General features: G+C 39.8%; 1 protein-coding gene across 3 annotated transcripts in view; it reads left to right on the top strand.

Annotated features, from left to right (window-relative positions):
• Positions 1 to 20,371, top strand: part of ATP2C1 (ATPase secretory pathway Ca2+ transporting 1) — a 203,403-nt gene extending 183,032 nt beyond the window's left edge. For all 3 annotated transcript variants that reach the window (XM_063452172.1, XM_063452173.1, XM_063452174.1), the window contains 9 exons: positions 336 to 433; positions 2,285 to 2,335; positions 4,649 to 4,815; positions 6,759 to 6,827; positions 8,097 to 8,213; positions 8,976 to 9,123; positions 9,320 to 9,415; positions 16,290 to 16,431; positions 17,122 to 20,371. In XM_063452172.1, the coding sequence (XP_063308242.1) occupies positions 336 to 433; positions 2,285 to 2,335; positions 4,649 to 4,815; positions 6,759 to 6,827; positions 8,097 to 8,213; positions 8,976 to 9,123; positions 9,320 to 9,415; positions 16,290 to 16,431; positions 17,122 to 17,252 (1,019 nt within the window). In that variant the 3' untranslated portion in view covers positions 17,253 to 20,371. The remainder of the gene's footprint in view (positions 1 to 335; positions 434 to 2,284; positions 2,336 to 4,648; positions 4,816 to 6,758; positions 6,828 to 8,096; positions 8,214 to 8,975; positions 9,124 to 9,319; positions 9,416 to 16,289; positions 16,432 to 17,121) is intronic.
• The last annotated feature ends 3,036 nt before the right edge of the window (positions 20,372 to 23,407 follow it).

The following is a 23,407-nucleotide window of genomic DNA, read 5'->3' as shown; positions in this document are numbered from 1 at the left end:
GTCATATTCCGGCACCCGGCTTCACTACAGACGGCGCGCGGGAGGGTGCAGTGGGGAGCAGGAACACTGAGCTCCTTCGCTGCATCCACTGTCCCTTCCTCTTCCGGCCGGGTAAGTGTTAGCAGAGTAGGCACCTGCAGTATGGGGAAAGCAGGTGCCTACTTTGTTTTCACACCAGCATGTACTTGCGTCTGGCCGGGCCGCAAAGATGGTCCTTGTGGGCAGCGAGTTTGACATGCTTGGTGTAAGACATTTTCCACAACAATAGCATCACAGCCAGCTGTGTCTATTAACTTCGGCTATGAAAGCAATATAATATGTCTTCTATATTACAGCCAGTCGCCTAGGTTTCTATTCCAAAGGATTCCAGTCTCTGTCTGGAGAAGACGTAGATTCACTGGATATTCAGCAACTCTCACAGATGGTATCAAAGGTAATTACACTCCGTAGTATCAGTAAAAAAAAAAACATTCACGCAATAATGTACCTGTTGAATATGAACATTTCGTGTTTTGAGAATAAGCTCCATATGTAGAAATAATGGCCTTCGTACAGAGTTAATTAATCCACTCCCATACCTGGTCACTGCAAAAACTCTGTAACTCCAGGTAAACTCTGCCTAATGTAACCTACACATTGCACTAAAACAAATGTAGAATTTCTAGCACTAATTAGAGTATTAGTAGGCGGCTAAAACAATCCAAACCAGAGGCTCTTTCTTCTGGTAAAAAGTACAGTTCGGTATGGAAATGAGTGGGCAGCACCTTGTAGATCTTCTCGAATGCAGGAGATGGTCAGTGGATATGTGGAGAGAAAAGAACCAAGAGAAAACAATATAGTATAGTATCTTCTGATAGTCGGTGAATGGAGTATAAAAACACACTTACAATTTTAAGAAGCTATAGATCAGCTCCAGATGGTAGTGTCAGGGTGGTACAATATCTGCCTATGGATGTGATGTTCCTGTAGGGCCTTGGCTGATGTATCTGGATCTGATCGCTGTAGAAATTGTGTGTATCTCCAAACTTGAAATGAGTTGTGTAGCTGAGAGCTGATATTCCACAGGTTATCTCTACTTAAGATCCCAGTGAGGCTCAGGAACAAATATTATAAATCCATAAGGCAATAATTCCAGCAGGCAAAACAATCCAACAGTATCCCAACATCAATCCCAATGACTGGACGACACACAGCATCAGGAGCAGAACTGAACTTTTAATCACACAACCGTCTTTTAAAGCATTCTCCCATGCAAGGGAGGGATTTACAGTAATTACACAATACACCAATCATACACGAGTTGCCACCCACACATCCCCTCCCCTTAGTGTGACACGTAATTCCATCATACAGGACACAAATTCCATGGGTTTATGGATGTACCCCTAAACATAGGGGTACCCATTTAAACATTACATCCCCTGGTAGCCCTGATCTGGGTGAGACACATATCCCAAAATCACCCAGATCAGACCAGGGGTTCGGGAAATTCATGGAAGTACTAAAAAGACTGACCGCGCTGGGGTTAACAGCCGAAAAGGGTTCCGTGTATTTTGGCCCTGCGGTCGGTCACAGAAAAGGGAATGAAACACACGAATGGCTTAGGTTATGAGAGCTGGGGAGGATTCGGGCAAATCCCCTTGTTCGTGTTTTTTTTTTCTACCAAACGGGAAGCCGTTCGGTAGTTTTTACACGAATTGGCGGCAGTGTGGAGGTCTCAGTGGTGTTTGCCTAACCGAGTGTCCGATTTGGATTCCAGACACTCGACTGCAAAACACAGCTGTTCGGAAGTTTAAAATGGCCGCCGCCACGTGTTCGTCTCCCGAATGGCGGCCACCCAGAGAACAAAGAACTCACTACACGAATTGCCAATTAACCGTTTGCAACATTGTTGCGAACGGTAATTGGAGGCACACTTATTCTGGGGTGGTCTGATTGTTCAGTAGTTTCACTCGCATAATAACTGGAGTGATTTTACCGAACAATCAGTGAATGCTGCATACACTTCACATACCCACGTCAAAATTCAACCGAACACATAGGAATGAATGCAACTTTTAGGACAGCCCAATGCCATCCGCTACAAGTTGCACATTGCACCTAAAGTTTGGGTACCTGTAATACCTCTTTAATATTGCTTTTAAAATAGATTAGACTAATTATCTTGTTGGAATATAGAATTCTATTTATTTTGCATTCTTTTCTTAACATTTTTATAGGGTAATTATGTGTGCTTTTTAGTAAATACTTTATGTTTATGATTTCCCTTTTTTTGTTGTTGCAGGTTTCTGTATTTTACAGAGCTAGTCCCCGACATAAATTAAAAATTGTGAAGGTAAGTACATTATTATTATTGTCACAGAGGACTACTTGTCTAAGCCTCTGTGTTTATTTTGCCAAACACCCCAACAGTATATTAAGTCACACTAAATTAACCCCTAAATCCTACCTATGCCACCCTTGGCTATCAATAAGTCACTGCCAGCACCAAGACTTTCTAATGAGCGTCTTTGGTTACCTCCTCAACTAGAATATGGCAGCCTTAAATCTGTAAAACAATATCTATCTGTACTACACCGTCAGCAATGTGATCTCTCAAAGTACTTTCGGAGGAAATGTAGATTCAATAGTCCGCAAGCATATCTTAATTAAAGGGACACTATAGTCACCTGAACAACTTTAGCTTAATGAAGCAGTTTTGGTGTATAGAACATGCCCCTGCAGCCTCACTGCTCAATCCTTTGCCATTTAGGAGTTAAATCCCTTTGTTTATGAACCCTAGTCACACCTCCCTGCATGTGACTTGCACAGCCTTCCATAAACACTTCCTGTAAAGAGAGCCCTATTTAGGCTTTCTTTATTGCAAGTTCTGTTTAATTAAGATTTTCTTATCCCCTGCTATGTTAATAGCTTGCTAGACCATGCAAGAGCCTCCTGTATGTGATTAAAGTTCAATTTAGAGATTGAGATACAATTATTTAAGGTAAATTACATCTGTTTGAAAGTGAAACCAGTTTGTTTTTTTCATGCAGGCTCTGTCAATCTTAGCCAGGGGAGGTGTGGCTAGGGCTGCATAAACAGAAACAAAGTGATTTAACTCCTAAATGACAGTGAATTGAGCAGTGAAATTGCAGGGGAATGATCTATACACTAAAACTGCTTTATTTAGCTAAAGTAATTTAGGTGACTATAGTGTTCCTTTAATGGGTTACTCAAAACTAAAAACTGTGCTTATTAAAACACTGCTTTTGGTTAGAGTAACCCTTAATGACTTGGTTCTGCCAAATCAACTTAATCTACAGCACTGTAGACAATATCACAATATGGAGTTGCAAAGTATCATTCCACTTGTACAGATTAAAGGGACTATAGTCACCAGAACAACTACAGCTTTATGTAGTTGTTCTGGTAAGTATAGTCAGTCCCTGCAGGCTGTTTGCAGTAAACACTGTCTTTTCAGAGAAAAAGCAATGTTTACATTACAGGCAAACGACACCTCCAGTAGCCACTCCTCAGATGGCTACTAGAGGTGCTTCCTAGGCCAGTGCTGCACAGTGTGCAGAACTGTCGTTCAGCGTCTCCACACTGAAGTTTCCCCATAGAGATGCATTCAATGCATCTCTATGAGAAGACACTGATTGGCCAGCAGGGGGTTTGCCCTCATCCCGACCCACTTTCTTGGCAATCTCAGCCAATCCAATGCTCGGGTGGGGGGGGAGTGGGGGTGTAGTATATATTTTTTCTTTTTCTTTGCAGCCAAAGTCTAAACTCTATTTAGTGATAAGCCTGCAGCAAAGAGATGCATGCCCCAGTTGACTTATGAGCCTCTGAGGGATTTATTGTCACACTATTTATTGGGATTTATTGTCAGATCAATACAGTTGCTACTTTTGCAAGCAACTGGCATCAGACTGCCTGCTTACACATCTAAATGAGACCCAATCAGAGTGTTGTGGGGATTAGAGCTACATAGAATTAGTAACAGAGTATGAAAGACTTGAAGTGCACACTGCTATGTTATATTACAACTACAACACGAATTGACATACAATATTGCATGGAATTGAAATGAAAACAAACAGCTTGTACAGTAAAGGTGTTTAAGTATGGTGTATGCACAACTGGCGGTGAACTTTAATCACACACAGCAGGCTCCTGCTGTGTCTAGCAAGTTAATAACAGTAAGAGATAAAAAAAAACAACAAATTAAACAGAATTTGCCATAAAGGAAGTGTAAATATTAGATGACTATTTGTAGGAAGTGTTTAGGAAGGCTGTGTGAGTCACTTGCAGGGAGGTCTACCTAGGGTTGTATAAACAAAGTGATAAAAAATCCTTCAAGGCAGAGAATTTAGCAGTGAGACTACGGGGGTGTGATATATAAACCAAAACTGCTTTATTAAGCTAAAGTTGTTTTGGTGGCTTTAGTGTCCCTTTAACCCCTTAAGGACCAAACTTCTGGAATAAAATGGAATCATGACATGTCACACATGTCATTTCTCCTTAAGGGGTTAAAGAGTTCAGTTCTAAATTGAATGGCAGTGCAATCTTTTTATAAAACTGTATGCAACATCATCCTTTGCCAGCATTTCTGAATGTGTTTTAATTAAGTGAGTCAGTGATTCTCAAAAACATTTGATTTCCATAGAGTCTGCAGAACATCGGCGCTGTTGTTGCCATGACAGGTGACGGTGTAAACGATGCTGTGGCATTGAAGGCTGCTGACATTGGAGTTGCAATGGGGAAAACGGGCACAGATGTTTGTAAAGAAGCAGCCGATATGATACTCGTGGAGGATGATTTTCACACAATAATGTTAGTCCAATTCTTCATGTTGACTGTGATTGATTAAAGGGACAGGCCAATTGTGGAGTATGGTTGGTACTCCAATAGGAGTATGCAGGAAAGGACCAGGCACACCTGCACAGTCAAATGTCAGTATTATTGAGACACTAGTGAAGTTCTGTCTGTCTCAAGAGTCTTTATCAAGATTTCTAAAAGCTCTTCTAATAGCTGAAATGTCATTTATATGGCAATAAAACGGTGTTGGCGTGCCTGGTTTGGCATTTGTACTTTTCTACTTATAAGGGCATTAAAAGAGGGGTGATTAAACGGACACTCTAGACCTCTATAACACTTCAGCTTGCTGTAGTGTTTTATGTATGAAGAGTGTGTCCTCCTTTTTCATTTTACAAAAATAACAGATTTCAGTTACAAATTTACATTTTTATAAACTAACCTGTTACATCCCATTGTACAGCGCTACGGAATGTGATGACGCTATATAAATAATAAAATAATAATAATCCCCTGGCTGACGGGTCCTTTTACTTTCTGGTTTGGTTACCTCAATGGAGCTAAACTCAAGAGACAGCAAATGCCCAGAGCACCTGCCTTGCAAAGACTTCTCACTGAGCTGCATTGGGAAGTCTGTGATTGGACAGACAAAGAAAGTCTAGAGAGTCTCAAACTATTATAGAATTCTGTATGATTGTCTTCCTTAGCAGTTCTAAGCACCACACTTGGACTACCACTCCTACTATCAGGGTGTTAACTCCCCTCCTAAAGTTAATGCAGCACATGTTTCCTGTGGCAACTAATTAGGTGTAGGGAGCGATATTTGCCTTCTTTATGGGCATCTCTACCATTATTCCTTTAAGCCTAGTTTATGTGAGTCGATTATATCTTACCATGTGTTGCTGTCGAGATGCACAATTGTGTGTTTAATCTGCTTTTTTTTTTTTTTTTCATATGCTTTATGTGTCCTAATGTGTTTTACACCCCACCTCCTATAGAATGTAAGCTCGATCGAGCAGGGTCCTCTTCAACCTATTGTTCCTGTAAGTTTATTTGTAATGGTCCTATTTATAGTTAAATCCCCTCTCATAATATTGTAACGCGCTACGGAATCTGTTGGCGCTATATAAATTGCAATAATAATAATAATATATTCGCAGTGAGACTGTTAATAAAACAGGAAATATTTTCCTTTTTATCACAGCTCTTTCTTTCACAAAAGCATTGATTAGTAGTTTGTCACGAACGTGGGTTATTGGCCCAGCCAATAACTGCGACCACCAAGACTTTATATAGGGGCGTCTTTGGTTACCCCACACACAGTAGAATTAAAGTACCACAACCTTACTTTACTGATCAGACATGTATAATTAACCCTTTTGGTAACATGTTTACCTGAGCTTTCTTCAGAAGAGTGAGGTCATAGAGAACAAAGACACGAGCTGATTAAGTAAACATTTAATCTGACAAAAAGTATTCACAGTGCTGTGAACAAAAATACAGAAATAAATGACATACAGAAACACAGATAACAAATTGCAAGACAGTCCAAAAAAACATTAAGAGAAAACACAAGAAATCCTTACATATATTTACCCCATATGTATAATTCTTGTGGGAGATTCAGATGTTACGGGTCTCCAAATAGTTGTAAAGCTACGGAATTTGTTGGCGCTATATAACTATAATATTAATTATAATTAGTCCCGAACGTAAAGGACATATTGAGAAGCACATCTTAGAAGCGTCTTCTTGGGAAATGAGTGTTACATAGAAAGAGATGAGAACGATTAAAAATACATTTGCTTCAATGTACCTATCATGTTTCATTGGATTGTATCAGCAGATAGCAGACTTTTATCTAAGACTATCCTGCCCTGTCTCCCATTGTATTAACTTCTTTTTGTTAGTACTGAATGCTTGCCAGTTGCTAACAGGATGTAAAATGGTTTTAATTTCAGGTCAGCCATTGAAGAAGGAAAGGGAATCTATAACAATATTAAAAACTTTGTCCGCTTCCAGCTGAGCACGTAAGTACAAGATTGATCATCTTGCACTCATTGCACACAATGTGAATTTCATTAAATAACACGGTTTTCTTTGACGAGCCACTCGGTTTGTGTTATTTGCATTTTCAGTTTTGGCAAGGGCAGGATTGGCAATATATTGGTATTCACAGAGACCCTATACAAACATGGAAAGTTACTGATTTATTTATTTTTCTCTGTGTCTACGAGGAAAGATGAAAGCTGTAATCTTTGTATATTTAAAATGTCTTTGTCAAACAATGTCTCAGAAACTAACGATACCTTACTAACATGTTCTAGTGGATTCATTCGGTCCCGTCCTTTAAATAACAGTGTAGTAGTTAAGAACGGGAATTTAACAATAACCAGACATGAGTTTTACTAGGTTTAAGAAAAACACGTAAAATATACATATCCCTTGAGACATATAAGTCTAATGTGTAAAAATTGGCATTTAAAGAAAAACAGCTCAATTACAGGGAACAAACACATAGGTACGTCGTAGGTTTTGTTTTGGTTGAGAACTTGAACAATTGTCTCTGTCATTAAGGGGTTAAGACAAAACATCTTAAATAGAATGTAAATATTTTACGATATGCAAATCAAATTCTGGGTTTCATATACAATTTGGGTCTAAAATGTTACTGATCATAAAGCGGAGAATGTTTATATAGATAATCAGTACAGAGAATCAAAGCATGTTTTTGCCTACACATAGGGGAGGGGGAAGGGTTATAAAGAATGAGAACTACTTTACCCTCAAATTGAAAGGTTTATGATTTCAAATGCCCATAAAAGCATAGCATTCTTCTTCCTCCTCCCATCTGAAGCTAATCAGAGACCTCTCAGATCTGTTTAGTGCAGAAAACAGCTTGGACTACTCTAATGTGAAATAAATGTGTACACAGAGCTTATACCATTGGTGAAGGACACAATGTTTCCAATCAAACCATTGTCTACAAATATTGAGAATTCAAGTTTTTTTATTTTTCGGTACACTTCTAGAATAGGTTGCATCCTGCTGTGCTGGAAATTTGCAGAATGGTTCTCCCACTTGGAACTGTTGGAATGGGTTAAATGAATAATCCCCTTAGTGAAATCAGTGTTTATCTTCATGTACTGGATACAAAGATGTACTTAGGTCCTGATTTTAATGTGTTAACCTTAAATGTAGTTTACTTTGAGGCAATGTTACAATGAATTGACAATCCTGTAAGTTATCATCACCAGTTGGCTAAACAATTTGAACATTGACAATGTTTCCTTTAACAGGAGTATTGCCGCTCTGACGTTAATATCGCTTGCAACCTTGATGAACTTCCCTAACCCTCTCAATGCCATGCAGATTTTATGGATTAATATCATCATGGATGGTCCTCCAGCCCAGAGGTACGAGAGTATGTGGTACTGGAAAGGGAGCAATAGAAGCCTGCATCTATATGAATAGTGATTGTTTTTTTTGTTTTGTTTTTTTATTGATGTGTGATTAAAATTAACTGGTCCACAAAACAACCCTTTTTAGTTTTATTTCGATAAGTTGAAGGATATTAGTTTATTACTGCTATCAAGAATGCTGTATATCTTCTGGTTCTAAATGATAGTTTATAACGGAGTTGCATAATTTATACCTTGAGGTATATTCTGGAAAAATTAAGCACATTTTGTGAAGATTGAGTTCAAGACACATTTGAAGACACTGTGTTTTCAAATTGAATTGAGTAATTCATGTTTAAAGAAACACTATAGTCAACCAGAGCAGTTTATCTAAATGAAGTTGGATTGGACGCACAGAGGAGGCCATTCTTCCTCCTTGATGTTATTGGAGGAGAGCTGAGCTTGCTGGAAAGGTAAGTAAAACATTTTTTTTTCTTCATTTTTTTTGTTTTGTTGTTTTGCAAGCTTGGGGTGAATAGATACTATAGTGTTGGCAATATAGATTTATATCGATAATGTTATAGTGTTCCTTTAAACAGCAGCTCACCAGTAGACCTACATGCTGCAAAACCCACACCTTCGAGTGATCTCTTAGCACTCGTAAAGCTCTTTCCTATCTATCACTTATTAAGAATTTGGGCAGGATTGTTCTATCCTTCTTTTGTGTTCGTTACACAGCTAAACAAACTAAAAAAAATATTTCTGTTTTGTTTTCAGTCTTGGAGTGGAGCCAGTTGACAAGGATGTAATTAGAAAACCCCCACGAAACCTTAAGGACAGTATTTTAACCAAGAACCTAATTATCAAAATCCTTATCTCTTCTTTCATCATAGTGTGTGGGACCTTGTTTGTCTTCTGGAGAGAGGTGAGTTTTTGATCAGTGTAGATGCTTATGTAATTATATACGTGTCCGAATTGACATGTCTGTGAAGCATTCAGGGGAAACAAAAATATTGGAATAGTATGTTTGTTACATGTTGTTGTTAAGAATTTTTGAAAATGTGAACAAATGAGGTCATTAAACAATGTTGTTTTTTGTTTTGTTTGTTTGTTTCTTCCAGCTGAGGGATAATGTCATAACTCCCAGGGACACAACAATGACGTTTACATGCTTCGTGTTTTTTGATATGTTCAATGCATTAAGTTCAAGGTCGCAGGTAAGGCTGAATGTTAAATCTGAAATGGAAACAATGAGGGTGCATTGTTAACAATGGAAGAGGAGAAGAGAGAAGTATTTTAAAGTGGTCAGTAGCTGGCACACCAAGGGTGTTATTTACAAAAAGCCTAAATTGACAGAATAATTTGCTTACTTTCAGTTCTGGAGATAATCATTCAGTTTTACAAGTGAATGAAGGTGATGGTCTTGCCAACGTCATGATATGAAAAGTAGTTGAGAAACAGGAGTGTACCATTGGTCTTTAAGGGGTTAAACAACATTTTGTATCTGAAATCTATTGTCAAACTAACCCTAACAAAATAAATAGAAAATGTGCCTGGAAGCCTTAGGACATCTACACAACCAGGAAGTTACCAGTATCAGCTCTAATCTTTTCCCTCGGCACAACGGCCAGAAGTGAAATGGTAACTGTGCACTGCCTTACCCACCTTTTCCAATGTGTGTCTATTGAAAGTTAAAAAAATAAAGTAGGAGTCCACAAGGCGCTCCACTAACCTGGAATCTTGTGGAATGACTGCCTTTTTCACCACCCAAGTGTGATCAGTAATGGGTTAACACTCTTTTTCCCAACAGGAAACAAACCACTCCCTTTTCATATAAGGGATATTTTGTATTGCCCACTTGCAGTAATAGCACCTGACTCCCCTGGCACAGCGTCAAGGAAATGCCGAAGTTTTAAATTGCCTCCTTTCTTTAATCCTGATTCCTAGCTATATGTGGGCTGGGGTGTTTTTTCCGTAACTTTTCCATGTAAAATAAAATGTTTTCATACATACGTGTCCAACACAGTATAGTTAAATGATACCTCCATATTCTATTTTTTTACCCGATAAAACAGGCATTCATTCAAAATAATAAACCCCTACTGCTCCCACCACACATTAAATGGGTAGGACCTCTGGCTCATTCCTGAATATAAAAGGGTCCTTTAATTTACCAACATCAACCATGGTAGCTTATTCATACAGTGGGGGGGCTATACTAGTTATTTGTTCACAACCTGAAAGGAAAAATGGGTCTGGTTGTTTGTCTGAATTTCTGGGGGTCTGATTGTTGTTTGCATTACTTTTAGTAAAGAGTAGTATTCCGTTTTCGTATAAATAACTAATTCACCTCAGCTGGATATATATAACATAGGAAGATTACTATGAGAAGAAATCTACTGGGAGAATTAAAAAAAAAAAAAAAAAAATTCAATTCAAGGTTTATTATCTTGATCGTTGCATACTTTAGTAAAGGCAAATACGTGCATCAAAGATAGTATATAGCGATAGAACTGCATGCTATACCATATTAACATAGCAAAATAACATAAGGCCGCATCATAAGATTTAGTCTAAGTATGTCTAGATATCACATTAGTATCAAGGCGTTATATTGATATAGTAGCCATATGTGTCAAACGATTCTGGTATTGGTAAAATTGTAAGTTCCGTCGCAATCTGTCACTGTAGGTCAAAGTGTTGTTAAGGTTCATTTGCTAGACAATAATAGCTTGGAATGACAAGACAGCATATTTAGGCATTGTAACGGATCACCTGGCACCCCGACTTGGTACCTCCGTTAATGGATGCTCCTAGTGCTTCCTGAGGACTCCAAGCACTCTGGCAGACACCACAATCACCGAATCCGAGAAACCTTTTAAATTCTCCCAAGCATATGAATGCTGTAGACCATTGAATAGGAACCATACGAATAGGCTTGTACTCCTAGCAGTCAACTGGAACAGCATGCAATAAATCCTTCCCCCCAATAATGAGACGACACATCACTTTGAGGGTAAAACAGGAACTCTGGACTGGCTCATCCAGCCTGGCTTTTATTACACTAATCCACATACAGGCCACACCCAGGGGGAGGCATGAAATAACCAATCACATACATGGTTCAGCCCACACATCCCCTCCCCTCAGATAACATTAAACTCAATTATCCGGTACACTTTTTCAGCCAAGTTCTGGATGTACCCCAAAACCCGGGGGTACACCTTTAAATCCAGCATCGCTGGATAGCCCTTATTCAGGGGGACAACATATCCAAAATTCAAGTAATTCGGATGAATGGTTCGGGAGATATGGGGTTCCAAAGATTTGACCGACCGCATGGGTAAAGTATCCGAAAACAGTTCCATGCATTTTGGCCCTGCGGTCGGTCACAAACAAGGGAATGAAAACAGACGAATTGCCTGTGTTATAGAGCCTGGAGAGGGTTTGAATGAATTCCCTTGTTTGTGGGGTTCTTTCTACCGAACGGCGGGTCATTCGGTAGTTTCCATACGAATTTCTGGAAGTATGGAGGTCTCAGCGGTGTTTGCCTAGTCAAGTGTCCGATTTTAGTTCCAGACACTCGACGGCAAAACACCGCTGTTCGGTAGTTTAAGATGGCCGCCGCCACGTGTTTGTTTCCCGAATGGCGGCCACCCAGAGGACAAAGAATACATTACACGGATTGCCAATTACCCGTTTGCAACATTGTTGCAAACTGTAATTGGAGGCACACTTATTCCTGGGTGGTCTGGTTGTTCGGTAGTTTCACTCAATATAATAAATGGAGTGATTCTACCGAACAATCAGATGAATGCTGCATACATATCCCAGGTTAAACTTAATACACATATAATATTACAGGCAGTACACTAGAATATGTATCACAGTCTTAAAGGGACAGTAGTCCCAAAAGTCCCAATATGTCCATAGATGCTGTTAAAAGGGCCAGTAGCAGCAATATACAGTACAATGTGCCCCAAATAACCCAGGGGCCATAGTCAGTAGGTAGGAGGCTAGCAAACAGGCTTCTCCAGGGCCCAGTGGCGAGGTTGGTTTCGCCACATTTCTCCCCTTTTCCAAACAGACTAACAGGGTACCTGACCTCTTGCCGGTCAGTGCCCTTGTTAGTCCAGCAGCCCACCCACAAAACAGAAACAGCAGTACAGTCCACCCACAATGAATGGTTACTACACCTGAGTAATGGAAAAACTTGTCCAGGTCCAGGTGCCTCACCCCGGCTGTGTGGGGGACTGGTAGGCTGTTTTGGTGGGTTGCTGAGTGGGCAGAGTGGGCAGACTGGTGCCAGCACTACTACGGGAGTAGTCTGGTTGGAGCCTTGCTGGAGACCGACTGCCTCCCCTTTAGCTGCGCAGCTCTGCTGCTGGAGACCGACTGTCTCCCCTTGAGTTACACAGCTCTGCTGCTGGAGACCGACTGTCTCCCCTTTAGTTACACAGCTCTGCTGCTGGAGACAGACTGTCTCCCCTTTGGCTAAACAGCCCTGTTGTGGGGGGGCAGGACCGACCGTCCCTACCCCCTGTGCTGGAAGTGCAGAGACCACGGTCCCATCTGCACAGGTGTGGGGCTTACAGTCTCCCCCTGGTACATTAAGCTGCCGCTGGGGAGAGGTGGTAACCAGCTCCTCTCCCATTAGAACACTCTGCCCATTGATGATCCGCCGCTGGGGAGAGGTGGTAACAATCTCCTCTCCCATGCCTACTTTCAGTCTTTGTGGAGGGAGACCGACTGTCTCTCCTCCCAATTCAGTGTCCTGCTGCTGGGGAATAGAGACTGGGCTCTCTATTCCCAAAAAATCACGCTGCTGCTGGGGGGTAGGACCAACTACCTCTGCCCCCTGTAACTCAGCCTTCCGCTGGGGAGGGAGGACGCTGCTCTCCTCTCCCTGCACTTCACACTGCCTTCCCGGCATATCACTCTGCTGCTGGGGGGTAGGACCAACTACCTCTGCCCCCTGTAACTCAGCCTGCCGCTGGGGAATGGGGACTGGGCTCCCAATTCCCTGCAATTCACACTGCCGCTGGGGAATGGAGACTGGGCTCCCAATTCCCAACAAATCACACTGCCGCTGGGGAGTGGAGACTGGGCTCCCAATTCCCAATAAATCACGCTGCTGCTGGGGGGTTGGACCCACTACCTCTGCCCCCTGTAACTCGGGCGCAGAGACCACGGTCCCATCTGCACTGGTGTGGGGCTTACTGTCTCCCCTTGGTGTGCTAAGCTGCCGCTGGGGAGAGGGGGTAACAAACTCCTCTCCCTTACACACTTTCAGCAGCTGGGGAGCAGGGATAACAGGCTCCTCTCCCTGCACCGTAGACTGCCGCTGGGGAGCAAGAACGGCACCTTCAGCTCCCTGTAACGCACACTGCCGCTGGGGATCTGGGCCGACTGCCCAGCATCCCTGTAGGGCCGGTAGAGAGACCGCAGTCCCATCTCCACCTGCCATCTGTGGGTCTTCCCAGGACCAATCCGTGAGGCCCCTCAACATTTGTGAGTAAGGGCCACCTGCTTCCCCACCTGGCAACTCTGGCTGCTGCTGGGGATCTGGGCCGGCTGCCCAGCATCCCGGTGGGCCCGGTGGAGAGACCTTGGTCCCATCTCTACCTGCCTGTTGTGGTTCCTCACAGGACCAGTCTATGAGGACCCCCACTTCGGGTTCCTCCCGCCGCCTCAGGGAAAGACGGCTAACCTCCTCGGATGCAGCCTCTACTCGGCTGCTGTAACGCTCCTGCTGCTGAGCATACTTCCTCTCTTTCGCCAACCGGAATTCTCGGTCCAGCCTTGTGTTTCGCTCGGCCATGACCTGGTTCCAGATCACCCGACGTGTCTCCATGGGTATATCATCCCCATACTCGGCCACTCGCTGCCTCACCTCGGCCAGCCAATCATCTCCAGAGCCAGAACCTTCCATACTAGTCTGCTCCCAGGGGCGCTGCACGACTGCTAGCGTTGCCCTCAATTTGTAAATCCAAACGTACTGTGTCTCCGAGCTGCTTTACCTCGCACTAGGACGCCATCCCACCGCTTGCCACCAATGTAACGGATCACCTGGCACCCCGACTTGGTACCTCCGTTAATGGATGCTCCTAGTGCTTCCTGAGGACTCCAAGCACTCTGGCAGACACCACAATCACCGAATCCGAGAAACCTTTTAAATTCTCCCAAGCATATGAATGCTGTAGACCATTGAATAGGAACCATACGAATAGGCTTGTACTCCTAGCAGTCAACTGGAACAGCATGCAATAAATCCTTCCCCCCAATAATGAGACGACACATCACTTTGAGGGTAAAACAGGAACTCTGGACTGGCTCATCCAGCCTGGCTTTTATTACACTAATCCACATACAGGCCACACCCAGGGGGAGGCATGAAATAACCAATCACATACATGGTTCAGCCCACACATCCCCTCCCCTCAGATAACATTAAACTCAATTATCCGGTACACTTTTTCAGCCAAGTTCTGGATGTACCCCAAAACCCGGGGGTACACCTTTAAATCCAGCATCGCTGGATAGCCCTTATTCAGGGGGACAACATATCCAAAATTCAAGTAATTCGGATGAATGGTTCGGGAGATATGGGGTTCCAAAGATTTGACCGACCGCATGGGTAAAGTATCCGAAAACAGTTCCATGCATTTTGGCCCTGCGGTCGGTCACAAACAAGGGAATGAAAACAGACGAATTGCCTGTGTTATAGAGCCTGGAGAGGGTTTGAATGAATTCCCTTGTTTGTGGGGTTCTTTCTACCGAACGGCGGGTCATTCGGTAGTTTCCATACGAATTTCTGGAAGTATGGAGGTCTCAGCGGTGTTTGCCTAGTCAAGTGTCCGATTTTAGTTCCAGACACTCGACGGCAAAACACCGCTGTTCGGTAGTTTAAGATGGCCGCCGCCACGTGTTTGTTTCCCGAATGGCGGCCACCCAGAGGACAAAGAATACATTACACGGATTGCCAATTACCCGTTTGCAACATTGTTGCAAACTGTAATTGGAGGCACACTTATTCCTGGGTGGTCTGGTTGTTCGGTAGTTTCACTCAATATAATAAATGGAGTGATTCTACCGAACAATCAGATGAATGCTGCATACATATCCCAGGTTAAACTTAATACACATATAATATTACAGGCAGTACACTAGAATATGTATCACAGTCTTAAAGGGACAGTAGTCCCAAAAGTCCCAATATGTCCATAGATGCTGTTAAAAGGGCCAGTAGCAGCAATATACAGTACAATGTGCCCCAAATAACCCAGGGGCCATAGTCAGTAGGTAGGAGGCTAGCAAACAGGCTTCTCCAGGGCCCAGTGGCGAGGTTGGTTTCGCCACAGGCATAGTGAAGGAAACCCTGTTTCTGCGTAGGGTGCTGAGGAAACCTATTATAAGCCAGCATTCTAAAACTTAGCCTAGGTCTATATAGGCGTTGATTTAATTGTTAGGCATTATATAAGTTATGGTAGCCACATGTGGCACAGGTTTCCTGTGTTAGTTAGACCGTTAGGTCCATCACTGCCTGCACACTGGTTTAATGCATAGTTAAGCTTACTTGGCTCATCAGTAGTAGCATAGAACTGAACAAAGCATAGTATAAGTTGTGTCAGGTTATAAAAGAAAGTTGTTCCAGCCTTTTAAGAAGGGGAGACATAGAAAAGGAAAAAGGGCCTATGTGAAGTCCCCTGTTAAGCACCAGTGGGAGTGTATCCCAGCGCTCCCACCCTCAGGGACCCCCTCCCGCCGGGCTCTGGAGAGAGGAAAGGGGTTAAAACTTACCTTTCTCCAGCGCTGGGCGGGGAGCTCTTCTCCTCCGATCCTCCTCCTCTCCTCCCATTCGGCTTTGTGCCATGCACGCGCAGCCGGCTATAACAAGACACCCTAAATTAAAATGTATTTTTTTAACAATTGAAATAAAATAAAGAAAATCACAAAGTGTGTGCATTTTTTGTTTGTTTTATTTTTATGACTAGACCTTATTAAAAACATAGGGGATAGGAGTCAAACAATTGTCGTAGAATCTAACTTATTCATGATCTGTAAAACTGCAAATGTTTAAATTTTTTGTAGACTAAATCTGTCTTTGAGGTAGGCCTATGCAGCAACAAGATGTTCTGTTATGCGGTGCTTGGCTCAATCATGGGGCAGCTGCTTGTCATCTACTTCCCACCACTGCAGAAGGTCTTTCAGACCGAAAGTCTGAGTATCCAAGGTAAGGGCTAGGAAAAAGTCTTTGTGGCTCAGTCACTAAAGATCGAGTTGTGTTTTCTTGCAAACCAAGTTGGTTAATAAGAATTCTCAGCTGATAGAGAGATTTATTCTGACTTGGCTTATTTAGTTTACATTTTAAACTTGTTGGTGAATCACCCTAACCGTTCTGTAAAAACTTGTAGAATTAGTTTTTCTTAATTTATATATATATGAACAATGTGTATGGTTTTTTTTAATCCCTGAAATATGGGTATTGCAAAAAACAAACAAAAAAAATAGGTCACAGAAACCATATCTAGCAATGTATAAAACGTAAAAATGCAGAAATAACACAAAAACCTTAAATAAAAGTATTTAGTATAAATATGTATATGAAGTAGCATACATTTTCCCCCAATGAATATTAAACAATCCATTGTTTAATATTCTTTAATCTGCATTTGGAATTTTATAGAACAATATATTGGCACAGAAAGTTTTTTTTTGACTGTTGATATATTTTTCCATCCATGCTTTGTGCACACTGACGTACATGCACCAGCATGGTTGTATCAGCTGAACATTGAAACCTGTGTGAACCTGCTAATACAGTGAAGGTTAGCTGTAATAAAAAGGAACTGCCAATTTTTTTTATTCATTTTTTTTAATTCATTTTATCAACTGTGTTGTTTTTCTTTTTCCTTTCTTGTAGATCTGCTGTTCTTAATAGGACTGACATCTTCTGTGTGGATAGTGTCTGAAGTCATAAAGAAGGTGGAAAGACACCGGGAGGGTTTCCAAAAGCACAACACTGCATCATCTTCTTTATTTCTTGATGTATGACGCATATTGCATTCTTATTTCTTTTTTTTTCTTTTAACTTCATACTTGAGAAGTAACTAAGAAGAACCCTATAAAAGCTGAGCAGCCAGAAAACTGTTGTGGGGATTGACAAATGCCCTGCGTCTTCTAAGAAACTCTACTTGGAGTGAAAACACGAGGAGCTTCCAAAAGGGTGCCTTCAGTATGGGTGAAAGTGGACAATTCTATGGAGAAATTAACTCCTTAATGATAAGGCTGGTTATAGATCAAGCATTACTCTTTTTTTTTTGTTATAAGTATTTTTTTCTCCACCAAAATGTAGGTTTGAGTCTTTCGCATAGCCAAACCGCTTACTTATGTAGTGAATTTATATATATATATATATATATATATATATTACACCTTTGTGTGTATATTTGTACACATAGGCATCCATAATTAATATATGGTATCGTTCTCTTTTGCTCGATTTGTTACAGAAAATGGGTGGGTATTTTTTATTCTTCAAGAGTCATGGCTTAAAAGCACACACAACTTTCCTTGACCATATTTATTTTGTACATCATGTGTTTTACGATCACCACCATTTGTGGATTTTATTTGCACAGGGTTTGGCCACTGTTCGGACAGTAGTAGTTTTACCCCTTGCACTTGGCTCATTTTATTTTGCGATTTCCTATAGTTTAATGTTCTATGCACCTTGCAAGGTGCTACGTGATGTTGAATCCAAATGACTGTTATCGCTCTATTTTGGTGGCTTTCCAAAACAACGTCAAACACATCATACAGTTAATTTTTTTATATGACCTATATACTACTGTAGTGATTATAACGGTTTGGATTTTGGTTTTGTCAATGCACTGTAATTTTTAATTTTCAAAACCAATGGAGTGTCTTCCTTCCTTCCTTCCTTCTTTCTTTTCTACCTTTCCTTTCTGCTTTCTCTGCTCAGTGTACTGTTTCCGCAATAATGTTCATTTGCTCTGTATAATTCTTAAATGGTGTGAAGAGTTTCTTAAATTTAAAGTATTCTTCATAGGGAGGGTGCTCACACTTCCCCTTTTGAGTTTATATACTAAACTACAAACTACAGAGAATTGAAAAGGGGATTGCTGAATTTTGGACCAAAATAAACAAGGTGGAGAAATTTTCCAATTTAGTTACATTGGTCTGCAATTTTCAATTCTCTGTTTAGTTATAAAACCAAAAAGTCTTTTCTTTCACGGTGGTATTATTATTCTTGGGAGAAATAACCACTGATGATAATTTTCATCTAATAGTGGTTTTCCATCAGCACCTAATTGGCCGATAGTGTTGACTTTCATTAAAACCAACTTTACATATTCTTTTCAGGTTTTTTTGTTCATTTATTTCCAGATATTTAAATGTAAATGACCAAGTACATTTTAGTTGTGAATACTTTTGTGTTGCTTCACAGCTTATTCATGTTAAGTTCCATATTTGTATATTTTGATGGTAATGGTACAAAAAAAACTAAAAAAATTTTGATAAACTGCTCCTGCTGGATCTCTGATATATTTTGTTATAAAAAAGTACCACATACACAGGTTCATCCCTTAAAGTGGAAGTGTCACTTCCCAGGATTTTTAATGTTATGTTTAACTATCACATATGTTTAACAAATTTGTGTTTTGTCAGGGCTAAAAAGTTAAATTAAATGTAGAAATCCACACTACTGTATTTAGATCTGTCCTAGAATTGAGCCCTTCCATCTTGGCTCTGTGCTAATTGTTGTTATCCTCTGCCCTTTTCTGAAACTAGACATATTATGGAGAACCAAAACAATGTGTCCACTATGTAATTTACAGAGAAGGTATGCATCTGCCATATAGTAGAAAGCTCAAATGTTTTTTTGTGGAGTAAGATAATAAATACACTCAGTTGAATTACATTAAATGCTGTCTTTTAGTTATTTAGGATACAGATGGCACGGTATTAAGGAATTTAAAGATTTAAAAAAAAGTGTGGTTTGTTCAAAAAGTCATCCAGTGATCCTATTACGTTGTTAGAAGAAGAAAATATACTATTACCAAATAGAAAACAAAACTGACTTTGGGAATCTCCACTATTCATACTTGTGAAATAAGTAGATCCACTGAAATGTTATATTGGTTAAATAATAAATCATACTGTAGGAATGTTATAAGCATCTAGCTCCTGCTCGATGCTCCTCCTACATCCAATCTTAAGTAACATTCTCAGAAATCATGGTGACAGGGAAATGGGAGGAGATAGGCAGTCTTAACTGGTATTCCAAATTAGATCTGGTCATGTGCTCTAGGAAACAATCAAACTTTATTGTTGTCCAAGGCCATATTGCCTCCCTGATACCAAAAAAAAGGACATTATTGTGCCTTTAGAATCCCTTCTTAAGCACGCAAGCACAAGTAACTATTTCATTGACATACAGCTGACTGTCAATCTCTACCCCCTCATTACAATTTATGTCTGTTTCCCACCCAACAGTCTGCTCTAATGAACACAATCATAATGATTGAGCTGGAGTAAAAGGTGCTCACATGAAAATTGATTTATACAGCCATAATAAATAGAACTGAAGAGTAAGTGCACTAAAAAAAGAGCTTAACTGCTTGATTAAAAAATAAAAAAAATAAATTTTTAAGCCAGAGGAGGGTGCCGACCTCAACTTTAAGGGAGTATGTTTCTGGAAAATATATATTGCAGGGCTGCAGTAAGGTGCAAGGTGATTTTTACGTAAGCATCCCACCTTAAAAAATAAATAAATGTGGACATCACAAACCAAAGAGCATTTTTTGTTTAATTTCTTAAATGTTTTTGAAAGGTTCATGCATCCACTTTATCTTTCACTCTTGACTCTGCATCATAACATTTTTAATTTTACCCTCCGTAATACAAAAGTAATGTATTTATACTACACACATGTCATATCACTTTAATTAAGAATTGGAAGCCAATACAATACAATACAGCTATTGTATTGGCTAGTAAACTAAGCGTGGCTTTTATTTATTTCAAAGTGAGCTGCTATCTATACTAAATGACGTGCACAGCTGGATTTGTTAATGAAAGTCAATGCTGTTAAAGGGAAATCCTTTGTGGCAATTGTAGAATTCATTTGGGGGATTGAGGGAATTTATCGTCATAACATTTACTGTTTATATACTTCATGTTATGAGACAAAAGCAATTGTGTAAGAGGAGTTCTCTGCAAGACATTCTTACTATTGGACAAGACAGGAAAGAGAGTGTGAGTTTACGTTTTTGGAAATTATAGGCGGTGTTCGCCTCTCAGTGCAGACAAGAAATTGGTCTTGTCTTATACATTCTGAAATTGGCATCACTAGTTACTGAGGGCGAAACCTTAGGTGCTTTGTTAATCGAGAGTCCTAGAAAAATAGTTTTGGACTGTTTATGTGGGAACACAGCAGCAAAAAGTCTCCTGACATTTTTTCCCGCATCCGTCTTATCTTGTCTTTTCTTCCCATCTCGGCCTGTCCTCCATAGTATGGATGCAGAGTTCTATCACCTTTTTAATAAGTGTGAGTCTGCCCAACACTACTGCAAGCTCCGTGCTAAATGAAGAGCAATGTTGACAGATGTGAGAATCTCTAGTTGCAGGAAAACAAATCTCAGATGCAACCCTAAAATGTCGTGAAGGACACTCCACTTGTTTCCCTCTACGTCAAATGAGGGGTGCTTTAGTTAAACCACAGAGTCCTACACATTTGTTGCCATATGGCTTACAGAAACGAAAGATCCACGTTGGCAGTTGTCTCGGAGGCTTTTGCTAGGCAGATCTGGCCTTCAATTATATCTGTGTCAGGAAATTACATCTTTAGAATATCTCACGTGGATCACTTGGCATTCGTCTCAGTCCCCCTTGAACATCGTTAAAGTTTTGGATAGTACCATAACTAATTGTTGTTTTCAGTAGTATTAGTTATTTTATTCCTTTATAGTAAAGCAGCAGATGCTGTGTTTAAAATAATTGTTACAAAATTGCCTTTTGAATGCGACATATACTACATAATGGACATTTTTGCATAATGGTTTAAAAACAAAACAATGTGGTCATTTGCTTGTAATTTGCAGGCAAGAGTAAATGATGCAACCAGATTTATCCGTTCCCGTATATCTTTAATAGAAGTAATGTTAAATAACTGGAGTTTTGCAAACTGTATACAAATGTTTTTTCCTCTCCTTATTATAAAGGTAGGGGATGCATTGACGGTTTTATTACCAGTGTATTAATGTTAAACTCTTTCTGCTCTTGTACAAATAATCTGTTAAAATGTTATGCAATGCTGTCACTAATGATTTACTTGAATATGAAGTATGAAGCTACTTGTACACCAGAGAAACAGCATTTTACCTTTAAAGTAGAATTTAGAATAAATGTGATCGATATTCATGACTGGGCAACATTATGCATCTTAGTAGCCAGGAACTAAAAATGTTGAAGTACCGTATTAGCACTGAAAAGTGATAGATCTGGCTTTTTTTCACCCATTTGGGTCACATTACTGTTACTGTAATGTTGCAAATATTTACAAAATAGCTTAACAGAAAACAAGTGATTATTTATTTTTTTCTTTCCATTTCAACCACCCTGGCCTAAACGTTTAAATTCTCTTGAATCCTCACAATTCACACATCTGTGAATAACACTGTTAGTAACACAATCATAATTATTCACTAAAATAGCTGAAATTAATAAATTCACCAAACCAACAAGGTTTCCATTTTGCACTTTAATTTGAAATTTACGTTGAATTCCTAGCAGTTCTAACTCTAGTAAATAACCCTGTCTTGTTGACCTTTTAAAGACCACCACTACTACAGGCACTGTTTGACTTCAAGTGTCTTGGTGTTTTATCTCACAACCCATCTCCCTGCTTGTTATGTGATCTTATGGGAAACGTTTTGGGGAGTATTGTAGAGTGTATGTGGAACAGGATAGCAAGTTAGGTTACTTTTTACATGCCAACGTCACTATCATTATCTGTGCAAAGGAAAACAAAGCTTTGAAGGGAATTGAGAAGCCAAAGTACAGTTTATATACCTAATTTTCTTGTAGACAATAATAATCGGAATTTTCAGAAAGTGTTCTTTCTCCTGATTGGGATCTATGGTTTTGTTATTTAAATGCAAATGAACAAGATACCCGTTAAATTATTAAATTGCTCTTAGCCTGTTAACGATTGCATAAACAAATTGATTAAGGTGATACAGCATTGCAATGTGTATATTTGTAATAGAACATGACACCCTATTATAAATGTGTAGCTATAACGCTACTTAATCAAAATATTTATAGCAATGGAAATTAAATTCTGTGGTTTTATTAAAAATGTTTTTGTTACATTCTGGAATTCCTGTTTTTTTTTTTTTTTTTCCTAATTCAATGACTGGAGATTACACACAATGCATACTTATTAAAATGGTATTCCCATTAATCGTGGGACAGTGATATTTCCGAGTTTTTAATCAATGCAGCACATAAAAGAATTAACAGAATTGTATTGTGATGTAACAGCTGCCATAAAAAAGACCCCATATTAAAGGCTCTGTTTAACACACATCAGCTTAAATTTCCTAGGACTTCTATTTGACTTCAAACAAACTTACTGGACATCCTTCAGTTGGGAAATAACCAGTGGTCTTCCCCAGCGATTTTCAGACATGAGGAATAATGGAATTATGCTAACAAATATTTGCATAAATGTAGGGTAATAACTGCTTGATCCAAGGATAAATCTGACTGCCATTCTGGGGTCAAGAAGGAATTTTTTTCCTAGTTTGTTGCAAAATTGGAAGCGTTTCAGACTTTTTTTTTTTGCTTTCTTTTGGATCAACAGCAAAAAAACAAATGTGAGGAAGGCTGAACTTGATGGACGCAAGTCTCTTTTCAGCTATGTAACTATGTAAATATAAACCACATTTGGTGCAAAGATAAACTTAGTTTATATATACTTGTGTCTCCTGGTTAACAATTACCAGTATGTAACAGAAGTGCTTATGGGGATAAATATATAAAAAACCCTCAAACCACAAAACACACTAGTGTTAATTTCCAAATTAAAATCAGATCAATCTACACTATTATATACATTCTTTATTCAGATAACCCAAATGTTAAAATGTAGGAATATGCCCAGTGTAGTTTGCAATATT

The sequence above is a fragment of the Pelobates fuscus genome, chromosome 4 (assembly GCF_036172605.1).
Source record: "Pelobates fuscus isolate aPelFus1 chromosome 4, aPelFus1.pri, whole genome shotgun sequence".
Lineage (NCBI taxonomy): Eukaryota > Metazoa > Chordata > Amphibia > Anura > Pelobatidae > Pelobates > Pelobates fuscus.
The sequence above is the reverse complement of the archived record's forward strand: the minus strand, read 5'-3'. Positions and strand labels throughout refer to the sequence as shown.